The sequence below is a fragment of the Colobus angolensis genome, unplaced genomic scaffold (genome assembly GCF_000951035.1).
Source record: "Colobus angolensis palliatus isolate OR3802 unplaced genomic scaffold, Cang.pa_1.0 Scaffold258, whole genome shotgun sequence".
Classification (NCBI taxonomy): domain Eukaryota; kingdom Metazoa; phylum Chordata; class Mammalia; order Primates; family Cercopithecidae; genus Colobus; species Colobus angolensis.
In genome coordinates this window covers 4,294,044-4,314,789 of record NW_012115799.1, presented here as the reverse complement: position 1 = coordinate 4,314,789, position 20,746 = coordinate 4,294,044, and the positions used below count along the sequence as shown (strand labels likewise).

Sequence of the window (20,746 nt, the reverse complement as noted above, 5' to 3'; positions counted from 1 at the left end):
ATAAAAAAAAAAAAAAAAAAAAATGGCATTTCCAAGAAACAAATATCTAAAATAGGTGCATTTAATTAAATGTAAATTGTACCTCAGGCCAGGCCCAGTGGCTCATGCCTGTAATCCCAACACTTTGGAAGGCTGAGGCAGGTGGATCGCTTGCAGCCAGGAGTTCGAGACCAGCCTGGCCGTCATGGCGAAACCCTATCTCTATTAAAAATACAAAAATTAGCTGGACATGGTGGCACATACATAATTAAATGTAAATTATGCACACACATAATAAAATGTAAAGGTATCTCAATAAAGTTGACTTCTAAAAACATAAAACAACATTTTACCTTAACTGTTCCAGAAAATTATCAATGTGTTCTTTCCAATTTTCTGGAAATCCAAACATAAATTTCCTTATGAGATAATTTGGATACCCTATTTAAGGATAAACAACAACAAAAAAAGTATTTAAAAGCCTAGAATTTTAAAGAGATACAATTAATTCATTAAATAATTCAAGAAATATGCACTTATTGCTTAATATGCACCAGGTACTATTATAGATATTCAGAATTCAGCAGTAAACAAAGCAGACAAAAACTCCTATCCTCATGCAACTTGCCTTCTAATGTGTAAAAAAAAGCTAACCAATAAGTACAATATCTTGTTTGTTAGACGGTCATGCAGGACGGGTGGATAGGTGTATTGATATGTTCATGGGGGAGTAGAGGGGTGAACAGCAATTTAAAAAAGGATAATCAGGGAAGTCTTCAATGAAATAGCATCATTTGAACAAACTGATTGAGCTATGCAGTAATATGGGGTTAGAATACTGGAAACAAAACATAAAGTGCAGGGCAAGAGTATACCTGGCCTGTTTGAAACAATTGAAGTGGCATGAGGAGGGGTCAGAACTTGGGAGGCCACTCACATGGGCAACAGAGGCAGTAAGCAGCATGAGAGATTATAATATAAGGCCTTAGAGTCATTTTATAGAACTGGCCATTTACCTTGGCCAAGATGAGAAGCTATGGAAAGATTCCAAGCAGAGGGGCTACAGGATCTAATTTATTTAACAGGACTGCTAAAGCAAACTGCTATTTTGAGAAGAGCCTGTGGAAGAGCGAGGGGAGAAAGAATGAGACCAGTTAGGAGGCCACTGTAAAGATCCAGACAAATTATGAGGAAAGTCTGGACTATAGTGATGCTACAGAGGTCTCAGTTTGGGATATATTTTGGTGATATATTAATAGGATGTACTGACCCACACACTGATGTGGGTATGACAGAAATGGAGAATTTAAGGATGCCTCCAAGAATTCTGGCTACTGACACATGGAAAGATGGGGAAGACTATCATTTAGCAAATTTAAGGGAAAAGATCAGGTTTTAGATATACTAAGTTTGAAATGCCTACAGATATCCTAGTGGAGATGTCAAATAAACAGAGGGAAAATGAATTGGGTACTAACGGGAGAGGTCTTGCTTTGAGATATAAAATTCGCATTCATCATCACATAAATTATATTTACAGACTAAAAGGAATCAGCACACCACAGAGTGTATTAAGAGCCCCAAGCTACCCCATTATTAGAAAAAATGGAGAAATACACAAAGAAACTAAGAAGGAACAGTCAGTGAGGCAGCATAGAAATTGGAATATGGTATTAGAGAAGCTAAGTATTTCAAAAAGGTAAGTATGATTAACTCTGTTAAGTGTATACTGAAGGTAGCAATGTGGAGGCCACTGGTGACTTTGATACGGGTTGTTTTGGTGAAGAACCGGAGGTTAAAGAGAGTTCAAGAAAAAAAAATGGAAGAAAATTCAAGAGAAATTAGATTTACAGAAGTAAATATAAACAACCTATATGAGTTGTTTTGCTATAAATGAGAGCAATACTGGCTAAAAGGAGAAATGTGGTTAAAAGAGAAATTTAAAAAAAAAAAAAAAGGAGAAGGGAGTGTTACTGGAATAATGTCCTTGAGTAAAAGAGAAAATGAGAGCTAGTGTACAAATGGAGAGGCTGACAGACAGTAATGTGCTAGTTCATCCATAATAAAAGTGGGTGCTGATCCAAGCAGGTGAGTAGATGTGGTAAAGAAATATCCTTCTGATTGTTCCTCTTGCTCAGGTGCTCTGCCCTCTCCCCTACTTTGCCCACCTGAGAGAGGGTAAAAAGGAGGTGGTATTGGAGATTTCTCAAAATATGAAGGAGTCATCAGGAAGGATGGGAGAATGAATGAATTAGGGAAATATGGTAGGATACCAAGCAGCACCAAGAAACCACTAAGGGACTGTAACTTGTTGCTAGTAAACATAAATTTAGACTACTTGGATGTGTTTTTCTCCAGTTATATTCAGCTGTGTGTAAGGCATAGGTAGAAAATCAGGTTACACCAGGACTGGGGTTGTACCAGGTAGGTTCAACAAAGAGAGGAATCAGGGAGTTAAATTATATTCTTATAATATAATTCCTTGTAAATAAGGAGTATTTCATTTGATATTTTAAAACTCACACAAATTAGGCTGGGCACAGAGGCTCACGCCAGTAATCCCAGCACTTTGGGAGGCTGAGGTGGGCGGATCACCTGAGGTCACAAATTCAAGACCAGCCTGGCCAACATGGTGACACTGTCTCAAAAATCAGCTGGGTGTTGTGGCACACGCCTGTGGTCCCAGCTACTCAGGAGGCTGAGGCACAAGTAATCACTTGAACTCAGGAGGTAGAGGTTGCAGTGAGCTGAGATCACACCACTACACTCCAGCCTGGGCAATGGAGCAAGACTCCAAAAAAAAAAAAAAAAAAAAAAAATTTCCCAAACCTCTTAACACTTCTGTGTCCATTCACTGAGGGCGTATGTGGATCCTGTGCATGAAAAGGACTGGCCACAGGAAACCACGGGTGTTGTTGCAGGCTTATTTATCCACAGCTACTTGCAGTTGCTATTGCATCATTTTTTTGTGCCATGTTGGAAGTGGTCATGCACAGAACCAGGCTGGTGAAACCCTGTCTCTACTAAAAATATAAAAATTAGTTGGGCACGGTGGCAGGACCCGTAGTCGTAGTCCCAGCTACTCAGGAGGCTGAGGCAGGACAATCACACTTGAATCCCGGAGGTGGAGGTTGCAGTGAGATGAGATTGTGCCACTGCACTCCAGCCTGGGAGATAGAGCAAGACTCCATCTCCCAAAAAAAAAAAAAAAAAAATCACATAACTTACTAGAAATTGTCAGTAAGAGTGATAAAAATCAGAGAAAATTACCAATTTTATACAAGTTTTACATAATATTAGTTTTAATTTTTAGTTTTGATTTATTTGTAATTATAAAATACATAATTAAAAAGTTAAAAAATGTGTATTACTGTGAGAAACATGATTAACTACTTTACTTCTTAAAATAACTTATCAATAATGACAGTCATTTACCTGCTTCTTTCATGGAAATTTGGTCTATCATGCCTTTTAATATATAAATGTTGCCTGATATAGTCCTAAGTTTGTTGTGCTCAATCCGCTCTATAATCACATTACTGTGCCAATATATGTTAGTGATGTCTCTAGGAAAAAAAATAGTTTTGGTAGGGTCAAATATTCATATAGAAATTTCTAACAGAAAATAATTTTACACTCTAGCTACAGCAACACTAACAATGTTGTTAGTCTAATTACAAATATTTGACGGCCAAACATTAAAGCAGAACTCAACTGCTTGGCTATTGTAATCCCAATATTGTACCAAAAAAACTATACTGTGGCCAAACCATGTCCCTTCTATAAAATATTATTAGTAAGGGAGCAGAGGCCTTGTCTCAGTATCTGATGCTGGCAATAAATACTTGCAGCTTCAGCTTAACTGATGCTAAGCTTCCAAAGGATGATCTCCCTCTCCCTCTCCTTCAGGGTCTATACTGTGTTAGCTTTTATGCAGAAAAGCAGATTGGATCCAGCTAATCTAGTGTTTTTTCACCCTGCTATACAGCCAAATGTTTTTACCTTTCACTTTGGAAGGTACCAAAAGAGGTTTAAATGGGGAAAAAAGAAATTACCGTATCAAATCACTGACCCATAAATCTATTCTTCATATTTCTTTAAATATGAAATAGAAAAAAATATGAAGATGTATTAGATAAATGATGAATACTGTTCCATTCATCAGGTAACTGATAATAATAAACATACTAATGATAAGCATGACGAATAAGGAAATCAAGTTACTTTTCTTTGGTCAACTAGGATTAAACTCATACATTACAACTTAATACAGTATTAGTTCAATTCTTTTTTGCTTTAATTACTTATTTAAGAAACATTTAAATAACATTCTAAAAGCACTGTTCTCTAGCCTTTCATTTAATCCTCAGCACAACTAACAAGGTAAGTAATACAATTATCCACATTGCACAGATGAAGAAACTGAGACTGATGGGATAAATAACTTGCCCAGGTAATACAGGTAGTAGGCAGCAGCAATGGAATTCCAACAAAGGCAATCTACACTGCATCTTTAATAGGAAGGAAATGTGCACAAAGCAGACAGATAAAGAATGGACAACACAGATTTTACACATTCAACTTATAAACTTATATAAGTACCTTAAACAGTTATAACTTTTTTTTTTTTTTTTTGAGACAGAGTCTCGCTCTGTCACCCAGGCTGGAGAACAGTTATAATATTTCATTACAAATATTTGTAGCACTAAGAAACTGGCCTTGAAGAATAGGAAATGGTGCTAATAGAGAGCAGAATTAGGTAAAGCCCACTTACCTGGTGATGCTCTCACTTTAGGGAGAACCAGAAAGTGCCAATGATTACTTAATATGTAGCTGTATGGCAAAGTTTTAAGTAATTTTGATTCCTTTTCTGGATCAGTAATTTATATCTGGTTGTCCCAATTTAGATGTAAGAATCTGGACTGAAATGCATGTAGTAAATATTAACTGATCATATATAATTAAGCAGATAATACCAGTCCACTTATTAGCACCTCAGAAAAAAAAAAGCACTATACAAATAAACACTGTCACTATTTTAAAAATAACTTGAGTAAACATGCAAAAACAAAAAAGCTGGTAGCAATCAACACGGCTAGGACCTGCACAGTAATTTTACTTTTTTGCCTTCAGTTCATAACCTTGTTAGGTCATTGTTTTGTGGAGGATGCTATTTCTCATGCATCACCTCTTAAGTGCTTACACATAACTAAAGTTTTATTGAAAGAATAATGAAATAGTATACTTACATCAATTTTCCTTCTACACATACAGCAGTATTATTATTGATGCTTTTAATCATCCATTCCTGTAGCTGAACTACCTAATCAGGTACAAAACAAAGAACATATTTCCTGTATTACTTGCAGCACGAGCATTACAAAATTAACTTACAGTAAAAGAAAAAACTTGTCTAAGTAATCCAAATATTCCTTAGTGCCATCGATGTAAGATTCACATTCTATTCTAAATAGCAATAGGTAAAATTCTCGTATACAATGAAACAGAAAAGAATGAATTCAGGTTGTACTGCATTTGTTCTACAATCAAGAAGCAATTATACTTCAAATATTCTATTACTAAATCTCAACTGGTGGCGAAAAAAAATCATGTAAAATCCCAAGGTACAGATTAAAACACCAAGTCCTGCAAAAAGCCCAATAACTTGGAGTGAAAAGGAGTCAGTTATGTTTTATCCTTAAAAAATTAGAGGTTTTTTTTTTTTTTTTTGTAAAGTTTAGACTTGTATTCCAATTTTCTACAAACTAAAAAGGTGACTGCTGGTAATCTAGATTTAACAGCATTTTATTCCAAAGTAAACATCTGAATAGCTCAGAGAACTCCTTATTATCTTACTACAAGTAAAATATCATTCTAATGGAACACATTTTATGACAATCTATGCAAAGAAATTCTTGTATATACAATTCATAAAATTTAAAATTGAACTACTTTTGATGAGAAAAAAGTCAAAATTTATGGAATAATTTGAGTAGCAATTTATTATATATAAAGTTACACATTTACAAATAAAAACAAATTCTCTAGCTGTAGTTTTATACTGAATCAGGAAAAAACATTAAAATGGGACAGTCTTTGTTATGGCACACGTCAATTACGTTCATTTAAAAAATTATAAATGACGGCTGGGGACAGTTGCTTAAACCTGTAATCTCGGAACTTTGGCAGGCCAAGTCGGAAGGAACGTTTGAGCCTCGCAATTCAAGACCAGCCTGGGCAACATAGTAAGATTCCACAAAAAATTTAAAAAATTAGCTGGGTGTGGTGATACACGTCTATAGTCCCAGCTACTGGAGAGGCAGAGGTGGGAAGATCACTTGAGCCTCGGCTGCAGTGAGCCTCAACAGATGACAGAACAAGACCCTCAAGAAGCAAATACATCAAAATAAAAAATTATAAGTAGGATGGTTTATAAGCCGTGGGTCTCAGTAGTAATGGCGAGGGGATCCACCATCTTGTCTTACCCTCACCCAAGACACAGACATGGCTTCTGTTTTTAAGCCCCTTTTAAATGTTTCTTTCTGAAAAAAGTAAAAAATTATAGGTAGGACTTGGAGAAGAAGCAGTAAATACTACTCTCTTTTTACCTTCTCCCACATTTGGAACTACCTGAGATATATCAACGCACCAGTCAGATGGAGATAATAATCCTGTACCATACTATTATACTGCTTATATAAGATATCAAAATGTTCATTCATTACTCATTCAACAAATATTTGTTGAGTTCTACACAATGTTTTAGATAATGGAGATTCAGTGAGAAACTAAACAGCTGCCTCTCTTAGGTTCAACATTCTTGTGTGTGTGTTGGGGTGGGGGGTGGAGGCAAGCAGGATAATGGCATCTAAACAAATATGAAAATGTCAGGTGGTGATAATTACTATGAAAAATAAATATAAGGTATTAGATAAATGAGGTGCTTTTTAAGACAACAGTCAGAGAACATCTACGAAGAGAGAACTGAATAAAGTGAGGAATGAGTCACATGGATATCAGCAAGAAGATTCTTCTAAGCACAGAGAGTTAGCGCAAAGACCCAGGGAGGCAGCATGGGAGGCATAATATGAAAGGAGTAAGTGAGAGGGAATAAGTGGTGAGGTTGGAGATCTCCAGGATTAACTAAGTACAGCTCCATAAACCATGGTAAAGGCTTAGTGTTTTCTACTGAGATGACAAGTTACTGGAGGATTCTGAACAGAATGACAACATTTGATATTTTAAGGGACTGTTGGGTAGAGACGAGACTTTATCAAGATTTTAGCTTCTGTCTGGAAAAAGGAGAAAAAGGAGAAAAGCAATACTGGAAGCAGTGAGACCACCAGGCTATGACAGTCATCTCTGGACTAGGAGGTAGTGGTTGAACAGCGAGAAGAGGCCACATTCAGGAGAGTAGAGTCAACGGGATTTCCTCATGGTTTGGATGTGGAGCATCAGAGAAAAACAAGAGTCCAAGATGAATCTAAAATTTTGCCTAAATACTGGGGCCAATGGTATTACAGTTGGTACTAATACAGGATAATGGAGAAGGTACGGTAAAGAAATGAAGAATGAGAATCTCATGTTTTCTCACATTTCAAATTTGAGATGCCTATCTGGTATCAATAGAAAAGTCATATAGACAACTGCACATGAGTGTAGAGTTGAGAAGAATATTCTGTGCTGGAAACATATTGGAGAGCTATCAGCATAGAGATGGAATTTAAAACTATGACACTGGAAATACAGCCTAGAGTGTGTGTGTAGGTAAACATTTCTAGGGCTGATTTGCAGTAATTCCAACATTTTTAGGACTGATTCTGGGGAAAGGAAGAGGAAATAGCAAAGGGGACTGAGAAGGGATGGCCAGCAATACAGTAGAAAATCAGGAAAGATCCTGGAATACAAAATATAAAGCATAACACTTCTTTAGAAAGACATTTTGGGGCCAGGCGTGGTGGCTCATGCCTGTAACCCCAACACTTTGGGAGACTGAGGCAGGTGGATTACCTGAGGTCAGGAGTTTGAGACCAGCCTGGCCAACATGGTGAAACCCCCTCTCTACCCAAAATACAAAAAGTAGCTGGGCTTGGTGGCGGGCACCTGTAATCCCAGCTACTTGGGAGGCTGAGGCAGGAGAATCACTTGAACCCGGGAGGTGGAGGCTGCAGTCAACTGAGATTGCACCAATGCACTCCAGTCTGGGCAACAGAGCAAGACTCCATTTCCAAAAAAAAAGACATTTTGGGAGCCAAGGTGGGCAGATCACGAGGTCAGGAGATCGAGATCATCCTGACCAACATGGTGAAACCCCGTCTCTACTAAAAATACAAGAAATTAGCTGGGTGTGGTGGCGCATGCCTGTAGTCCCAGCTACTTGGGAGGCAGAGGCAGGAGAATCACTTGAACCCTGGAGACAGAGGTTGCAGTGAGCCAACATCATGCCACCGCACTCCAGCCTGGCAACAGAGCAAGACTCCTTCTCAAAAAAAAAGACATAATAAGATGCCTGTAATCATTAACACTTTGGGAAACTGATGCAGGCGGATCATGTGAGGTCAGGAGTTTGAGACCAGCCTGGCCAACATGGTGAAAACCCGTCTCCACTAAAAAGAGAAATTAGCAGGATGTGGTGTGGCGAGTGCCTCTAATCCCAGCTACTCCAGCTACTCCAGAGGCTGAGGCAGAATCGCTTGAACCCAGCAGGCAGAAGTTATAGTGAGCCAAGATCGTACCACTGCACTCCAGCCTGGGTGACAAGAGCAAGACTCTGTCTCAAAAAAAAAAGAAATAAGAATCTGTCACTGGATTTGGTGTTATGGAGATGACTGCTGAACTTGGAAAGGGCAATATTCATAAAATAGTGGATATTTTATGAATAGTCTAAGGTGAAACCTGTTCAAGGGGGAATGGAGAACTTAAAACCATAGACCTCTTTCAAAATGTCTTGCCATATAAAGGGAAACAAAAAATAGTGTAGCGGTTGGAGTTGGACAGGGGATAAAGGAAAGATGGGTCTTTGCATGTTTTTAAAAAATGCAGGCCATGTTTCAACATGTTTATATGTTAATGAGAATAATCCAGGAAAAAAAAATTGAGGGGGCAATTGAAAGGGCAATGTCCTTACCACCTAAGGTAAAAGGAAATGAATGAGCCCTGAAAAGGAGCATAAATTGTTCATCCATTTTAATAGGAGGGAAAAAGCAGAGTATGTGAAAACAGAAGCAGGTAGATTTTCTGATGGGATTATTATGAAGTTCTCAATGAAATGGGAGTGAGAAGATCTGGAGGTTTTAGGAGAGAAAAGGTGAGTTACTCTTCCAGGAAAGTCAGAGAGTAGACTGACAAGTGAAATGTACCAGGACTAATGGGGCAATACTGACAGCCCATTTAAGGTTTGTTGTCAAATTTAAAATGAGATAAGCCAATATGATTGTGTGTTTTGCTCCAGCCACTTTCAGCTGTGAGGTACAGGAATGTACAGTTAAACTTAACCAGGGCTAGCATTTAGCCAGAGGAGGATAAACGGGGAAAAAAGAGAGTTGAGACTTAAAACCTCTAATGGTTATAGTGATGGACTAGCGAAATGAGGACGTGGGAGTTGATGGATGAACGCTGTCTTAGAGGGGTCAGAGTATTGACGGTGAAAGGTAGGGGAACAGTACTAGAGGGGAATGATCTCATACAGGAGTTGGCAGTGAGAGAGTGGCATGTTTGAAAAATTCAGTGCATGTTTATTTGGTAATGAGAAGCCATGGGGATGTATATGGTAGAGGGTAAAGGTAGGAGAAAGGTCACTATCAAAAAAAGATGGTTGGATGGATCATCTAAATGAGTGTAGATGTAACCAGAGATTATGACAGAAGTAGTAGAGGGAAAACTAACAGGTGTCAAATACTTAGAAATGCAAGGTCATGACTAGGAGGTTGTGTTACAGATGAATACAACTGGTAAAGTCTTACGGCATGTGCTTCAAAGAAGCTTTAGAGAGAAGGAAGAAAAAACTGCCTGAAGTAGCAATGAGGAGCAAGAGAGATACACCTTATGTCATTTCTAGGTCCAATGGAACGAGAGATGGATATGAGAGAAAAAGGAGCCACCACTTCAGTGGGTTGTTTGTAGAAGCCACATTTTAGTTAGAGCAGGGTAAGGAATCTTCATAGAAGACTGGCAGTAAAACATTTTGCTGATGACATAACTGGAGTTCAAAAGGACACAACGTAAGGTATGGAGAGTTAGGTATGAGTGAGAAATTGAGATAGAATTACTGGATGTACAGAATTAAATAGGGATAAGAGTTTTGGGAAGCTTGGACTTCTTATGGTAACTGAGATAAACAGCACTATAGAGATGATTAAATTAGTACTGTGGGGCCTCTTAGAACAGTTTGTCTTCAAACTTTTTTGCTTAACCCATCTCACATATTTTTAACTCAACATCTAAAACTTCTCATTAAAAGTTTTAAATATTTTCAGACCAGGCATGGTGATTCACACCTGTAATCCTAGCACTTTGGGAGGCTGAGGCAGGCAGATTGCCTGAGTTCAGGAGTTCAGACCAGACTGGGCAACATGGTGAAAACCCGTCTCTACTAAAATACAAAAAAAAAAAAAAAAAAACCATTTAGCCGGGCATGGAAGCATGCGCCTGTAGTCCCAGCTACTCAGGAGGCTGAGGCAGATTTGCACGAACCTGGAAGGTGGAGGTTGCAGTGAGCTGAGATTGCGCCACCGCACTCCAGCCTGGGAGACAGAGTGAGACTCCAAAATAAATAAATAAAATAAATAAATAGATAGATAGATAAAGTTTACATATTTTCAAATAATGGGATTTCTAGTGAATATATTGAGATATAAAACCATAACCGGTATGTCACTCTTTAAAATTTAGATGGCTACAAGGGAGGCTTAAGTGGGAGGATTGCTTGAACCCAAGAGGCCAGCCTGGGCAACAGAGTAAGGCCTCATCTAAAAAATTATTAATTAAAATTTAGATGGAATTTATACACCATCTCAATTTGATAACCACCATCATGCATTTAAGAATTAATGGCTGGATGCCGTGGCTCATGCTTCTAATCCTGGCACTTCGGGAGGCCAAGGCGGGAGGACCACTTGAGGTCAGGAGTTAGAGATCAGCTTGGCCAGCACGGTGAAACCCCGCCTCTACGAAAACACAAAAATTAGCTGGGCATGATGGCAGGTGCCTGTAATCCCAGCTACTCAGCAGGGTGAGGTAGGAGAATCGCTTGAACCCAGGAACTGGAGGTTGCAGTCAGCCAAAATCGTGCCATTGTGCTCCAGCCTGGGTGACAGAAGAAGACTCTTGCTCAAAAATAAATAAATAATTAATGGGCAAACCTTTAACAATTGGAAATTTTACACTGCATCTTCCTCCTTAAGCTTGTATTTCCATTCCACTTCCTTCAGAGAATTTGTCCTAATGTAACAGTTCGATGCTCTGAAGTCTTTTATTGATTTAGGAAAAATTCTCAAATCTTCAGATGCTACAGTTCCTTTCTATCTTAATTGATCTAACTATTTTAATAGTACCGTATCAGAAAAAAAGAGTAGGAATGAATTCAATGTTCATCACCAAAGGGAACAGGTAAATTATTGAAGACTACACAATTAGTAATAGAGCAAGATAAGACTTAACACGTGGCTCTTCTTACATTCAACTCACTGTTCTTTTCACTATGTCACACTGTCACTGCAGTAAATAATAAAACATGATAATGAAGACACTGTTAATAATGAAGCATACAGGTTCAAATCCTAGCTAGAAAAAAAAAATAATGAGAGAACATTAAAAGCTCAAGCTCTTGAAGGATGGGGTAAAAATAGAAATAAATATCTGTCTTAAAAGTTTTCCCACCTGATTTTTCTTAACTCCATTTGTAACAGTTTGAAATGTTCTTGGAGAAAGTTTTGAAACATTTCTTTTTGACCTCCGAGGTATTGTTATATGAAGTCTTGGTGTTGCAAGTACAATTTTACATGTATCTTTCCTGGAACCTGGAAGAGCTTTCTTCCCAGGCACTGTTTTGTCATTTCCTTCCTTAACTTCCTGTTGTGAAGTCCCTTCTGTTGTCCTCTCACTATCAGAAACCATTAACAGACTGCCATTTTTAATAGGAACACAATTAGTACTGAGAGTCTCAGCATTAGTATTTTGAAATTGTTCATCAGCAGAATCAATGCCTTCTAAAACAAACATGTCCTTTTTGGACCCAGTGGTTGCAACTACATTCTCCTTTGAGGGAAGAATTTGTTTAGCCAACTGAGCTCTAGTTAATATCTTCCTTGGGGCTTCTGTAGCCAAAAAATTTTCCTGTTCTTGGTTCCGAGTTGGAAGTTCTGCAAAAAATACAAAACAAAACAAAAAAATTATATAAGGATCATAGGAAACTAAGAGATAAATTTAGGTTAGGAATGTTCCACCCTCCTGCCCAGTCTTTCTCTCAGTGTCTCTTTTACGATTCAAGCTTTTGTCCACAGCCAAAGTTTAATGCCCACACAAGGAAAATAATTACCTAGAACATTTAACTATATATTTAAGTAACAAACTAAAAACAAACCAAAAATAGTTTACCGTAAGTTAAATTGTGCAGTGGTGCTTTCTTTTCCTGCTGGCACTGAATCTTTTGTTTGACTGGGAGGAAAATATCATTATTTGATGATTCTAGAGGAACTCCTTGGACCGAGGCTAAGGTTTTATTTTTTAAAGAAAGAAGAAGTTGAATTGTATTAGTCACTAAGAAAAAAACATATTTTAAAATTCTTGAAATAAAGACACTTAGATTTAGTAATGATCAGATCAATATAGTACTTTCGCAATATATGACAGTTACATATATTTTTATATTTTTGGCTGTATTATCTTCTAATACCTTTACCCCATTCTCTATACCAACATTACGGTGAGGAAGAATTTTTTAAAACCTTCTCCAAGACACAACCCGCCAGCTCTAGACAAAAGTATTAGACTTAGAAACCTAGAGATCTGAAATTCTGTGCTGCCACAAATTGGATATGTATATGTTAAGATTACAATATAAAGTTTCACCCAGTCTTGAAAATTCCGATTCTGTTTCTGGTTGCTGTGAATTTCTAAAGCATGAAACACAGTCAAAGAGTTGTAACTTACTCCTTAAAAATTAAAATGTTGAGACGCAACAGCAGACTCAGCCATAATTTACATCCTTTAGACAATTTTTAGTAGGTCTTCAAATGCTCACAAGTTGTAGGTTTCTCAACTAGACAAATAAGAACTAATAGCACTGCTTACATTTTATTCTGCTTTACCTCCTAGATCTTTAAAGTTTAATGTTTCTGGAACACAGTTTCTTTCACACAAAAAGGGGATGATAATAGACTTAAAATTTGAGCCTGAGAAGAATTATCTTATATGTTTAATTTTAAATCTTATACTTGAAAAGACTGGTAGTGACTATGTTTTAATAAGTATGGCACTTTGGTCTCAGAAATCTTTTTTTTTTTTTTTTTGAGACGGAGTCTCGCTCTGTGGCCCAGGCTGGAGTGCAGTGGCCGGATCTCAGCTCACTGCAAGCTCCGCCTCCCGGGTTTACGCTATTCTCCTGCCTCAGCCTCCCGAGTAGCTGGGACTACAGGCGCCCGCCACCTTGCCCGGCTAGTTTTTTGTATTTTTTAGTAGAGACGGGGTTTCACTGTGTTAGCCAGGATGGTCTCGATCTCCTGACCTCATGATCCGCCCGTCTCAGCCTCCCAAAGTGCTGGGATTACAGGCTTGAGCCACCGCACCCGGCCAGAAATCTTAACATAAAGATTTCATTATAACAACGTGTCACAAAAAGAAACAATAAGTTTCTATATCTTTAACTCATTCTACTGGAAATGGCAAGGCAATTCAGTAGTAATTCAATCAAATGCAACAAGTTATATTTATCCACTTATGTGGGAGTCCGAGGTTCATGCAGACTCTCTAAAAGGTTTCTAAAACTATATACAAAATTTGTATTTGTATTTGTGTTTATATTATCTGGGGGAAAGGGTCACCAGATTCTCAAAATACTCAGGTATTTCTTACTCTCAAATGCTACCTTATTATATTTGAACACTTTAATATACATTATTTCATTTGCTTCTTCCTTTTCTCCCAGGCTATATGAGAAATAGATGACTGTGACTCTCCCTACTTCTACCCCCAAATTCCCTTAGAAAACTCTGTGTTAGAATATGTCACTGTCTTGGAAATGCAACAGTATACCCACAACCTACTGTGTAGTGGTTTAGAGTATGAGCTTGCTAAGAGATACCTATATTCAATTATCAACTTATCACTTGTTACCTATGAGACATAGAGCAAGCGGACTTACTCTCTTTATAATCCCCATTTATAGACCACTAATGGGTATCTACCCATAGTGTTTGTTGAAAGGATTAAAAGAGATAATACAAGTAAAATATCTTTCATTATCAATGACTGAAACTCATTAAAATCTCAATTTCAATTGTTGTAGTGTCATCTTTCCGGATCATTCTCTCAAATCCAGTGATTATTCAAACAAAATGTACACTTCACAATCCCTCATCTCCTTCAGATCCTTTGCCCTCATTAATCAGCTTAAATTTCATCGTGACTCCTTCACACACACCCTCCTTTGTCCTTCTGTCACTTCATTCTATTTGGCAAAATCACAACCCAGTTAAATCCAGCTCCTTCCCTATTCTACACCAGCACTTTAGCACCTAAACAGGGCTAAGGAAAACTCACAGCCATATTTACTGGTTACATTTTCAATTCATGTCCACAAATCTTAAACAGATCTTCTGCGTTACCCAGGAAATCAAATTTAGGCCTCTCCCAAACTATTCAAACCTCTACCTCCTCAAACTTCAATACCTGTTTTCCGTACTTGCTCAGCTGATGACTTTACTTCTTATTTCAGATTATTTGTGAAGTCATACAATAAAAACCCACCAACATCTGTGTAAATGTCTTTCTTTTCTGTTAACAATTGGTCTGTTTGTGTTCTGATCAAACCTCTCATGATGCATTGGATTATATTTCCTCTCAACTACTGAAGGGCATCATACTAGCAATTTCAATTTTTTTCTTCCTACTTCATTATTCCCAACAGCATATAAAAATGCTGCATTTCACCAAGTATTAAAAATTATAAAACCTTAAACTACACTTGCCATTATTTCTTTGCAACCCTCAAAAAAAGGGCTGTTTATGTTCACTATTGCCAATTCCTCTTGTCACATTCTCTCTTGAACCCTTTCACGCAATGTTTTCATTGCTATCATTCCACCAAAGCTGCCCTCCACCAAAGTCACCAATGACCTTCACATTGCTAACTCGAGCAGCAGAATCTCAGCCTACTTGACCAATTAGGAGCATCAGACAGCTGTCAACTCCCACCTTAAAGTACTTCATTCTCTTGGCTTTCACAGTATTACTCTCCTGGTTTTCCTTCTTCCTCACCATCTTCTCAGTGGCCTTTCTACTCTTTTCTTTTTACCTTTTTTTTTTTTTTTGAGCTGGAGTTTTGCTCTTGTTGCCCAGGCTGGAGTGCAATGGCATGATTTCAGCTCACCACAACCTCCGCTTCCCGGGTTCAAGCGGTTCTCCTGCCTCAGCCTCCCGAGTAGCTGGGATTACAGGCATGCGCCACCATGCCTGGCTAATTTTGTATTTTTAGTAGAGATGGGGTTTTTCCGTGTTGGTCTGGCTGGTCTTGAACCCCCGACCTCAGGTGATTCTCCTGCCTCAGCCTCCCAAAGTGATGGGATTATGGGCGTGAGCCACCGTGCCCGGCCGGCCTTTCTACTCTTTCTTCTACCTTCCAAATGCTGGAGTACCCCAGGACCCAGATCTTGAAATGTTTTCTCTTTCTACACTTACTCCTTGATGACCTCATCTAATCTCATTGCTTTTAAAACACCATTTAGGTGCTAATGATGCCCCAATGTACTTTTCTCACCTTGATCAATTCCCTAAATTCCAACTAGTTTTTTCCAACACCCTAATACCTAAATTTAGATTTTTAATAGAGATTATAAAAATTAACATAACAAAATATTAGTTAATGAGCCCACACTCCATTCCTCCTTCAGTTAAATCATCCTCCTGGTTGCTTAGGCCACAACCAAAAACATAAAACAAAAAAAACACCCTGGAGCTATCCTTTATATCTTTTTATTTTACATTCTACACCCAATCTATAAGCTAATCCTATCGGCTCTACCTTCAAAACACAGCCAGAGTCCAGCCATTTACTATCTGTACATTTACTATCTGCACTACTAACACCTGAACCAAGCCAACACTGGCTGTCATCTGACTTACCGCAGTAACTCTATTTCAGAACAGCCAGAATGATATTTTAAAAACATAAGTCATTGTACACAATGGTTAATTAAAAAACAACAACAACAAAAACCTCATAAGTCAGATCTTGTCATTCACATGCTCAAAACCCTCCAATGGCTTATTCTGCTCACAGTAAAAGCCAAAACTCTTATATTTACCTATAAAGCCCTTATATTATCTGACCCACTCTTATTTATCCCTTCCTCCTGAGCTCTATCTACTCACTCCATGACACACTAACTTTATAGCTAGTCCTTCAACATGTCAGGAATGCGATTTCAAGGCATTTGTAACAGGTGCCTAGATCATCTTTCCCCATTCCTCAAGATACACGTATCTATCATCACATTCAATTTTGTGGGCTCAAATTCCCAAATTCAAATTATTGAAGCTTACTCTGACCACCCCACTGAAAATTACATACCCCTCCAACTCTTCCCATTATCCTAATTCTGCTTTTTCTCTTTCCACTTTTCCTCTTCTACTATGCCATAAAAATTACTTATGTAAAATGTTAATTATGTCTTCCCACAACGTGAATGTGAGCTACACAAGGGCAAGGATTTTTGTCCATTTTGTTCACTGCTATATTCTGAGTACCAAAAAGTGTCTGAAACATTAAACACTTAAGACATTACAGCTTTTTAGCTAACACATAAAACTAACCTCTTAGTGAACTGTTATCTGACTGGAATGATTTGTTGTTTTCCTTTTCTTCACATAGGTAGGTATGCTGCAATTTTTTTTTTCCAACTCTGTTAGGAGTGAAGGTTTCATTATTTCCACTTTTTTGTGGTTCCAACAAACTACTGTTTCTTGGTGGCTGTTCTTGCTTGTCACGCAGTACTTTTTCTTTCATTCTTTGAAATATTTTTCCTGGTGATTCATAGTTTGCTTTATTTTTTAATCCATCCTTGTTGGGCTTTATAGCACTGATATCAAGAGAACTGTTAGAGGTAGTAGCCTCTGTTAGCATAGTTGATTGAAATATATTTTTATTGTTAAAAGTGGTCATTTTTAGGAACTGATTCTTTTTATGGTCATTCGATTTTAAAGAGGAGTTCTGATATTTCACCAAATCTTTTACAGGAGTAAGTGTGCCTGAGGGAATGCTGTCAAAAAATATTGCATCCATGGGCAGATTTCTCCTTTGAGAAGATGTCTCTGGAGGTAAGTAAATTCTTGAATGTTTCAAAGGTGTTGCAATCATCTTGACAAGGCAGTAGCAACCAAGTTCTTCTAACAGAAAATCCACTTAAGCACAATTTTCATACAGAACTTCAGAAGCGATCCACAGAAACCTGTAGTTCAATGTAAAATCAGCCTTTATCACGCTTTGGTGCAGAAAATGTTTAAAGTTTATTTGCTTTCCACAACATTATACTAATTAAAATGTTTAACTGGTTCATAACAATACTAGATAATCTATAGCTCACAAATCAGACTAAGATTTTATTTTTATTAAAGTCTCCTTAACAAAAGAGCTGGGTGTGATGGTGCACACACTTGTAGTCCTAGCTACTTGGGAGGCTGAGCAGGGAGGATCACTTGAGCCTGGGAGGTCATGGCTGCAGGGAGTCATGATTGTGCCACTGCACTGCAGCCCGGGTGACAGAGCAAGACCTCGTCTCAAAATAAAATAAAATAAAACAAAACAAAATGAAATAAAAGATACATGCAAATGGCAATACATTAGGTTACAAAAGATCAAGTTCCACAAATATAATTTTTCCCTTTAGGCAGTTATATTTTAAGGCAGCAACTACGATGATCTAGTCTAATAAAAGCTAAAAAAAACTATTCCATTATTTAATAATACCCAATCCTGATTTTTTATGCTCTAGAGCATTTACATTTTAAGGTCTTAGCTGAAAAATCCTCAAATAAATGGTAAATTATTTTCATTCTGATTTCTTTTAATGTAGTGCTATTTAGAATTTTTAGCAGAAATACTGTACTTGAGTTTACATAGTTTTAGCCTTGTTTCTCTCTTTCTTTCTTTTTTTTTTTTTGAGACGGAGTTTCCCTCTTGTTGCCCAGGCTGGAGTGCAATGGCGGGATCTCAGCTCACCACAACCTCTGCCTCCCAGGTTCCAGAAATTCTCCTGCCTCAGTCTCCTGAGTAGCTGGAATTATACGTATGCACCACCACGCTTGGCTAATTTCGTATTTTTAGTAGAGACGGGGTTTCTCCATGTTGGTCAGGCTGGTTGGTCTCAAACTCCTGAGTTCAGGTGATCCGCCCATTTCGGCCTGCCAGAGTGCTGGGATTATAGGCGTGAGCCACTGAGCCCAGCTGCAACTTGTTTCTTATGTATAAATTTTATTATTCACACCTAGAAATTAAGGTTCTAGGTAAGGAACCATATAGTTGCATTAACTATATTTGGTAAATAAATAAAATATTTCAATCCAAGGACCCTGGAACTTACTAGTCTAGACTTACAGCATCTCTTATAGCTGAATTTATAACTATTCCAATTAGTTAACATCATATAAACATAAAAAAACCTATCACAGAAAATTCTAACATAGCCAGACCAAAAAATATCAAGTATCTTTATCTACAGCTACTTCTGTGAGAAATAAGCAATTAATATACAAAGTATTATTTAATCCAATAATTTATGATAACAGAGAAAAAAAGAAGGAAAATATCCCTAAATTACAACAGTCAACAAAGAAGGCTATCTTGGGAGTCTGGAGCTCCTAAAAACCACTGTAATTCTTCCACAGAATATGAATCCTGCAAATACATATTAATGCATGCATGTATATATTTATGATGTGCTAGTTCCAGGAGTTCTGTACTGGGAAGTTATAATATTAGCCGTTCACTTCATTTCTGTTTTATTTTTGGGACAGTGTCTCTGTCACCCAGGCTGGAGTACAGTGGTGTGATCAGGGCTCCCTGCAACCTCGAAATCTGGGCTCAAGCAATCCTCCTACCTTCGCCTCCAGAGTAGCTGGGACCACAAGTGTGTGCCACTGCACCTTTACTATGTTTTCTTTTTTCTTTTTTTGCTTATTTGTTTTATTTTTGAGGGGGAGTCTTGCTCTGTCGCCCAGGCTGGAGTGTGGTGATGTGATCTTGGCTCACTGCAATCTCCACCACGTGGGTTCAAGCAATTCTCCTGTCTCAGCTTCCCAAGTAGCTGGGATCACAGGCGCATGCCACCACACCCAGCTGATTTTTGTATTTTCAGTAGGATGCGGTTTCACCATACTGGTCAGGCTGGTCTCTAACTCCTGACCTCAGGTGATTCACTTGCCTCAGCCTCCCAAAGTGCTGGGATTACAAGCATGAACCACCTGAGCTATGTTTTTTTACGTTTTTTTATAGAGACAGGGTTTCCCTATGTTGCCCAGGCTGGTCTTGAACTCCTGGGCTCAAGTGATCCTCCTGATTCAGCCTCCCACAAGTGTTGGGAGTACAGGTGTGAGCCACCATGTCTGGCTTAGCTGTTCATTTCAAAGAAAGGCAATAAAGTTATACAATCTCTCAAAATAAAAAAATGAATAAACTCGGCTGAGCACGGTGGCTCATGCCTGTAATCCCAGCACTTTGGGAGGCCAAGGCAGGAGGATCACTTGAGGTCAGGAGTTCAAGACCAGCCTGGCCAACACAGTGAAACCCTGTCTTTACTAACAATGCAAAAATTAGCTGGATGTGGTGGCACATGCCTGTAGTCCCAGCTACTCAGGAGGCTGAGGTAGGAGAATCACTTGAACCCGGGAGACGGAGGTTGCAGTGAGCTGAGATCGTACTACCACTGCACTCCAGCCTGGGTGACAGAGTGAGACTCTGTATCAAAATAATAATAATAATAATAATAATAATAAAAACTGGAAAACTGCAAAGCAAAACGACAAAGAATGTTCAGGTTTACACAATCTAAATTCCTCAGAGCCTCATGAGACGCTAAACAGAAAGTAAAAACTGCAAATAAGCGAGCAGCACTGAAAACAGAATCAGTCTGTAATGGACATGCAGAACTGTCTTCATTTAAAGTCAGATAATTGTGGTCACACTGAAAGGTTACAAGAACCAAACAGAGTTTACTGTTTCCTAATGTCCCTGCCCCCAATTCAGGCAAGTAGTAGGATAAAGGTGAGTAGCCAAGATTCTGAAAAATCCTCAAATTCCACTTCCCCTCCCTCTTAAAGACACAGAAAGTTGCTCTAGGAGACCTTTCTCCCACCGTGTGATAAATAGCAACTCAATATAAGCCAAAAAAAAGTAGTCAGTATTTGCCAGTGGTTTGTTAAAGACAGAATGCAGAGAAAAAAAATCATCGTTCAGTTTCCACCTATGAGTGAGAACATGCGGTGTTTGGTTTTCTGTACTTGTGATAGTTTGCTAAGAATGATGGTTTCCAGCTGCATCCATGTCCCTACAAAGGAC

The 20,746-nt window shown here is 38.2% G+C and overlaps 1 protein-coding gene across 1 annotated transcript in view; it reads right to left on the bottom strand.

The window, feature by feature from the left end:
- Window positions 1-20,746, bottom strand: part of MIS18BP1 (MIS18 binding protein 1) — a 54,185-nt gene that overhangs the window by 29,911 nt on the left and 3,528 nt on the right. The window contains exons 2-7 of the mRNA XM_011947068.1: window positions 17,008-17,642; window positions 12,574-12,687; window positions 11,857-12,338; window positions 5,229-5,302; window positions 3,415-3,545; window positions 333-420 (exon numbers count right to left, since the gene is read on the bottom strand). Coding sequence (XP_011802458.1) covers window positions 333-420; window positions 3,415-3,545; window positions 5,229-5,302; window positions 11,857-12,338; window positions 12,574-12,687; window positions 17,008-17,551 — 1,433 coding nt within the window. The 5' untranslated portion in view covers window positions 17,552-17,642. The remainder of the gene's footprint in view (window positions 1-332; window positions 421-3,414; window positions 3,546-5,228; window positions 5,303-11,856; window positions 12,339-12,573; window positions 12,688-17,007; window positions 17,643-20,746) is intronic.